This window comes from Berghia stephanieae, chromosome 2, assembly GCF_034508935.2.
Source record: "Berghia stephanieae isolate SIO BIC M18660-M18661 chromosome 2, UCSD_Bste_1.3, whole genome shotgun sequence".
Classification (NCBI taxonomy): Eukaryota; Metazoa; Mollusca; class Gastropoda; order Nudibranchia; family Aeolidiidae; genus Berghia; species Berghia stephanieae.
The window spans coordinates 71,012,740-71,020,239 of record NC_088361.1 but is presented as its reverse complement, the minus strand read 5'-3'; the positions used below and the strand labels follow the sequence as shown (position 1 = coordinate 71,020,239).

Sequence of the window (7,500 nt, the reverse complement as noted above, 5' to 3'; positions counted from 1 at the left end):
TAAGGAAAGAAACTCTTCTGTTGTAGTTGCCCAAGACTTGCATGATTTAAATAATAGAAATTCTTTATCACAACAAGATGTAAGTGTGCAAGAAAATAAAGAAACTGTTAGTGATCTTAATAATGGCTGTGATGATTTTGAAAATGATATATTGGAAATTGATGGTGAAGTTTACCAGCCTTCAACGTCGGGATGTCAAAACAAAATCTTGGAGACACAATCTTTGCTCTCTGAGGGAGATTGTGATGCTTTGAACGATATTAGTTGGGATGAGGAATTCTGGAGTTGAACTTTTCTATATCTACAGATCTTGATCTAATTTCAGTGACTGTTTATTTGTGATTTACAGGGTTTGAACGTTGGTTGGTTTATTCATGTAACATTCCTCCCATGACTAAAATATGAATATTGTCCTGATAATGGATAATGTGCTGTGGTGAAAACAAGGGATGAAAAATATATAAACCAGCAATCTCTTGAGGCATTAGTTGTTTCGCCCACAATTTATTACATTCAGCATGTACAGTACAATATTTATTCTTATGGTGGCCAATGTACGGTTAACAGAAATAGGCCAGTGAATGCAACCTCTTCAGGTGCGCGGGTGGTTGGATGGGAGCATCACCCTTGAATCATATACCTATGATGTTAGCATGGGTGTACGATCCGATAGTGATGTCGTTTCTTCTTCTCTTTACTAGCCTATCCTGCTTCTTTGGTTTGTGATTGTATTTTTGACAGGGGATATTTTTTTTTTTTCTGTAAATCTTCTGCCTGTTTGTTCTTGGTTATTTATAATTTAGCTTATGATATCTTTAGGTTATGATTTTGATTTACATTTGTACTATTTTTGTTAGATTGCTTGTTTTTTTTTGTTTCAGCGGTCTCTCATATAACCTCAATTGTGTTGGAAGAGACCTAAAGCAACAAACAAAACAAAAAAAAATCTTCAGGTACATGTAAAATAGTTTCAGACAAACACAAAGATTTCGAACTCATTGACTTTGTCTTCTGATCAAAATATTAAAATGAGCCAGATTCATTACCACTATATCGCAGATGCTACTGCTAAGGACAGTGTTCACTGGACAGTTACTTATTTGTCATTCTATAATATTGTGTTATTGTGACCTGCCAGAGATTTTTCGTCATTCTAGTTGTTTATTTATATCAACCAACAATTTTGATTCTTATGGCATCAAAGTGGTACTGCATTTGAACATTTATTGAAAACTTTGGTTTTTTGTAATCGTGATTTAATGGTAGCAGCTTTCACCTATAAAACAAGGGAAAGCTGTCACCTAGTAATTTAGCTTTTCAGTAAAAGTCAATGTCGATGTCCATATTTTTCTTTTCAAGTAGATGAATAGTTCACATACTCTTGTTTATCATAAAAAAAAAAAAAAATTATTTGTTAAAAATTATTTTGTTATAAATTATTTATTATTTATTATGATTACTGATATACAGTCATTTGAAGTAAAATTGGTTGAATTACTTAAAATTTACAAAAAATGCTATGATCAGGGCAAAGTAAATCCTCTCAACTCTAGTCCAAACAGAGTTTTTAAAAAATGGAAAGTTTATGGTTAATGGTCCTTGCCATCCTTTGAGGTTACTTCTCACCAGAACAACTAGACATACAATGAAATTCACGCATTAAAAAAAAAAATCCCACTCAAAAACGCTAAAACACCAATCTGTAAACTCAAATATCCTTAAAATTTACTGTTATTTTTATATTTTTGACATATTCATTTGCATCCCACACTATCAAAGACTGGAACGCTCTTCCTGAATCATGTGTGAACACAATAGCGAAGATTATCAGAATTCTTCAGCCTAAACACTAACAATGGCTGTCACATTCCTCTCCGTCCTCGAATACAAATACTCAGAATTGAGTCGACCTTGAGTAACATTCAGATTCAGATACTTGTGTCTTTAATCCCTCTATATCTGTTTTCCTGTGCTATCTTGCTTTCCATCCATTTCCTGGAAGGAGACTTCTAAGTTTTGAGCTGACCTTGGTTTGGAATCTTTACCTTGCAGGGAACAGTCAAATTCATGTTCTATTTTTATGAATTTGTATTTTCCCCCTTATTTATTATCTTCTTGTTACTATATATGCCTTGTAGCATATTGATATTTGTTATGATGTTATGATATTGAGGGTGTTCCTTTGGGCTGAAATTCTGTGTCTATCTGGTTGAACAATTTGGTGATCTTATATTAGACCCATGAGAATGTTACTCTTATGCTATTTACTTACGAGTAAGTGCAATTTTGTTTTCTTCGTTTGAACTAGTCCATTATTTTACTTTTACCTAGATGCTTTTATACATCGCTTAACTCCAGTTCCATGATCGTTTGACTATTGCATTAACCTCCTTTTCCTAATTTATAAATAAATTAATTCCCTTTATTCACCCCAAAGGGGAAATTTGTCTTAAGGGTCTATTCCAAGAGAAGACTGGAATATCCCAGGTGTTAACCGCAGTGCAGCACTGCAAACTGAGCTATGGCAAGGTGACCACACCGCACAGGGACAATTCGAACTCGATACATTTCGGGTACGAAGCAAGGACCGTACTCCTGAGCCACACTGCCCCATAAAATGCCACAAGTGCGTTAAAACTCATTTATGCAAAACCAAACAAAACTAAGAGTGTGAGAGAGAGAGAGAGATTGTGTAAAATTTTGACTTTTTCGTGTTCTTTAAAACAAAAAAAAATTATCTCTATTTTAAAAGTCTATTTTTCAATGGCCTTCATTGTCCATATATTAGTGATATGCAACACGTATATGTGCCGTTGTTGAATAAAGAAAATCAATTCTTATATCTATAAATAAGATGACATGACAAGCTGTGTCTGTTTTCTTTAGTGTCATGTTCATTTTAGTGTGTTTTGAATATGAAGTTTTTGCTTAGAAATTTATTTTTTTTATTTGCCAGCTGGGCTTTTTGACAGTGACACTTTAATATATAAAAAGTTCCTACCAACCTCAGTCTTGTATTATGTCACGGCAACAGCACCTTCTAATGGTGGCAAATTCCTTTCGCAATTCATGACTGACTCGTCATTAAATCTCAGGACAGCCACGTCACTTTACAATGTTAAGTCACAGAGCTCTCCGTCTTATGAACAGTTCTGTCAACCAGGGCTAGAGGACTAGGTGGGGTTCCTGGCCTCCCATGGTGGGCAGGGTGGCACTTACTGTGTCTTCTATCCCCTTATATATGTTTTCCAATTTGCTTTCTGTCTTTGTCTTGGAATGAGATTACTTGGTTTTGCCCTGGCCTTGGTCATAGTGCTTGGCTGGGAGGGAAACAGTCAAATGCATAGTTGTTATTGTTTTGGGAGATGATATTTATTTCCTTGTAAATCATCTCTCTGTTATGTACTGTTATTTTTTATTTTTGACATATGATTTGTAAACATATTAGTGTATGTTCCTCTTAGTGGGATATTGTGCTGGTGTATGGATGAAACATTTAGGTGATCTTAAACTAAGTTCATTGATGATACAGATGTTCCCTATTTGAATGAATTCCGCTTTGTCTTACTTTTTCCTCACGTCCTTTTAATTGTACATCTAGATTCTTTTCACTATCCAATTTTCTCCCTTTTTACTGGCGCTGACATGACCTAAATGTGTTGCAAGTTCTGTAAGAGCCTTAAACACAAAACAAACAAACATGGCAAGAGGGCAACACTGCCACACCCCTCTGATTTGTAATTGAGTTTAGTAGCCACACATAATATAGCCAAGTGGCTGCCACCCAGTTTCTCATACTGCTTCGTCCAAGTTCGGAGAAAACAATTTCCATGCCACAAGGAACTTGATTGGTAGGGGAAAGAGGGGGGGGGGGGGGGGGGTTTACAATATATTAGAGTAAAGGTTGTGTATCCCGTCAAAAAACACAGTCAAATTCAAACTTCAATTGAGCTTTTATATCGCTTCAATCAAAAAATGGATGAGCTCAATTAAATGAATGCTTAACAGCGCAATACAGAAGCCATAATCATTGGTATAACATCGAACTTGAAGAAGGTTGGCCACATTGCAGAAATAGCAAAAGGTGGCTCCATTATATCGTTCAACAATACGGCAAACAATCCTGGGGTATACTGTGACAGCTTCCTAACAATATGCCCAAGTCAGTAATACTTACATGCTCATTAAGAAAGTAAGGAACGTGAGATATGTGATACCAATCAATGCCATGAAAATACTCATCAATTCACTTATTCAGTCCACATTGGATTACTGCAGCTCCCTGTTATGCGGCATTACCCAAGCCCTAACCTAAAACAAGATCTGCCGTGACACAACACTCTTTTATTTTTATTTGGCCCACAAACACCCCGAAAACAATGAGAGATCAAGCTTCAAGCCACCAAGGACCAACAATCTAGAATAATTTCGTGCACAATCTAAGCGAGACGACGTACTATGAAAGATTAAAAGAAGGACCAAAACATTTTTTTTCACTCCTTATTGTGTTGACATGGTGTTTTCAACGTTAGTATCTATGCCCGTTGTCTTTGGTGATTGGCGCATTATAAATGCCATCCATTCTTATTATATGTAATTCCAAAATGATTGTGAAGTCGCGAAAATTCGCGGTTGGAAGCAGCACCGCTGGTACTTTTTGAGGATGGGTGAGGCCTTTGACATTGACTTTGCTTAGTCTGTTTAATGTAACATATTTATATACCTCACCTCAAAATTAATTTCATAGTGATTTCTGAAATTAAGTCAGCGTCTGGTTGGAGTAGATTTTTTCAAACCTGCCTGGCAGCCCTACAGCAAAGTAAGAGATTTCATTTAGCTTGTTCTTGGGGCAACATCCATTGTGGGTGTGAAAGAGGTTACCTGGCACTCCCTCTTTACGTTGTTAGGCCAGTTTTCAGTAATCACCTTCTGCAGGACATGAGGGGTGGGGAGTATCTCTGCCATAATTAAGCCCTAATCTTTAGGTATTATTGATATAGTGTTCTCAACACCATGTGCGAGCCAGTCACTGAAAAAGAAATTGCATTCAGAAATCTCAATATAAACATATTATTGTAAATGTTGATTTCTTGAGTTGAAATTCAATTGTTAGCACCTGGTTCACCTCGAAATCTTAACATGAAAGTGAGCGATGGATCACATATTGTTTTTCTCTTTCATTGGGCTTCATGGAGTGATTTAGATTGGTTTTGCCAAGGCACAGGCTGCGATCATTTGCCAAAGAGCAGCCAGTCGGATTGATGCCTTTGTTTTTTCTCTTCCCCCCCCCCCCCCCCCCCTTTTTTTTTTTTTTTACGAAAGAAAGATATTTTTATTGTTCTAAAGAATATTCGTTTTCTCTCATAATTTCTTTTATTATCAAACGTTTTGAATTTATCACATTTGGCATAACATCTACTTTTCCACCCAAGCCAACCTGCACCCATAACTCATGCATGCCATTAAAAAATCAGATCAATTATTCAAAGCAAGCTTCTGGTTGAAGACAACTGCGATGCTGCTCGCTTGTATTGCCTCCTTCATAATTATCAGGGCCGCTTTCTTCTGTTGCCGCTTGAATAGTCATCCCAGCGTAGTTACCACGGGAAGCAATTGGTAATTTATGAATTGCATATAAAATTTTCATGATTGTCGGCCGTAATTATCCACAAATTGCTATGCATCTATTTAACGACTTAATTTTCAGGTCTCCTTGGATTTTGCTTGCTATTAAAAAAGGCTAAAGTAAATATGACAATGACTGCTCATCAAAACGCTGTTACATCTTGTAATGAAGTCAAACGATTTTGAGCATGATCTGTGACCAGATGGGTGACGATGATTACAAATCGCTGGCCCTGGCAGCAGCAACTTGTAATGGCCTCACACTGATCAAGCCAGGCCGCAAATTCCTTACCGCATTGCATTCGTGTATGGTCGCGAACCCGACTGGAAGCTTAGTCATACCGCAACGCTCGACTAGATGCTCTGCGGTCTCGGGCTCTTTGCCACAACGCGTAAATGGAGGAGAGACGGGCCTTGGTGTTACGCCCTTTGTACACATTAGCCCTCGACTCAGTGTAATTAAGTACCTGTTGATAGACTGGCAGATGTTGGAAGTTTGCTCGTGCAAATAGGATGTTTAACAAGCAACTCGAAGTGCATTGAAATTTGGCTCTCTATGGTCTGCAAAAAGAATGAATGAAACTTGTGAAACGCATTTAGCATGGTGAATCCCCTACATACTCCCACATTCAATCAATAACCCTTTACTGTTTACGCCCACCATCATAATACCGGGCACTAATGTGAAGGGTCTCCACTTGTCTTTGTCACAGGCCAGCGATGTAGACACGCGTAAGAACTCGAAATGTGTTTCATTCATAACGGATAAAGTCAACATTGCTTACAGTTAGCCGATCTACCTGGTCCAGAGGTGTTGGCTTTATCAGGATTCCATTGTATATACGTCGTCACAGAGAGTTGAAAGCATGAAAATAAATGTCAAAATATATGGCTACATTTCAAAGAAAAAAAAAAGGCAACAAACTCAGAACCTAGATTCATATTCTTCGCTATGATGACCTTCTACTTCGTTTATAGAATGGACCATTCTTTCATTCTTAACTTTGTCATATGATGTGGCGGACAATCCACATTGGTTCGTTTACACTCAAATTCCTAAAGGAAACATTTGAATTAATTCTCATCACTCCATATAGTTTTAAAGCTTGGTGACATGCAGCAGATGACAATGCATTCGGCTTGAGTGGTCCTTCGGGACCATACTATTATTGCCCGTGGTTCATCACGGTCTCTGTAACGTTAACGTAACAGTGATCATTGTTTACTGTCCTTTAGATAGATGCTAGTCTATTGTAAACTAATTTCGTCAGATCTAACAGACCCATGCACCCACTCACCGTTAGCGGAGAGATTAAATACTGAAAAATGTCCAAGGACATAATGCCTAAGTGCATAATCGCCTACTCAAATCCTTGGAAATACTACCCTATACTATAAATATATGTGTCACTGCATGATATAATCAGTCGGAAGGTGAAAATTTTGGATTTGCATTTTTTTTCATTTTCTGAAAGAATATGCTCACTAGAACTAGAACATTTTAATATTTATTTGAAGTAAATCGATTGATTTTTGGTGAAGTTATTGTCAGATGTATAGGAAAGGTATCCAGTAACTTTTCTCTTTCATACTTTTTCAACTTGACTAGCTGTAAAAAATATTTAGAATTAAAATAAAGCTTTGATATTTCCCGAAGATGTACAAAAAGGGTTAATGTAATTATTTATAACAAGAACTCATTTTGGATAAAAATTGACCTTCTAACTAAACTTGGCAATATATCAGTTCAAACCTTTTCACCACCCAACTGATTATTCCATTCACTCTAATATATAACTTTATCCGTGAAAAAAAGGGTATTAGATGTGATTGAAAAGTAACTCCCTATTCTAAAATACTTTTTCAAATGTAATA

At 36.7% G+C, this 7,500-nt stretch overlaps 1 protein-coding gene across 3 annotated transcripts in view; it reads left to right on the top strand.

Moving 5' to 3' along the window:
• The window catches only part of LOC144965460 (SWI/SNF-related matrix-associated actin-dependent regulator of chromatin subfamily A-like protein 1), a 34,832-nt gene extending 31,982 nt beyond the window's left edge, over positions 1–2,850 (top strand). The window contains exon 17 of one of the 3 annotated variants that reach the window (XM_078900826.1): positions 1–2,850. This exon is cut by the window's left edge and continues 160 nt beyond it. In XM_078900826.1, the coding sequence (XP_078756952.1) occupies positions 1–289 (289 nt within the window). In that variant the 3' untranslated portion in view covers positions 290–2,850. The other 2 variants (XM_078900827.1, XM_078900828.1) reach the window with 2 other exon arrangements.
• The last annotated feature ends 4,650 nt before the right edge of the window (positions 2,851–7,500 follow it).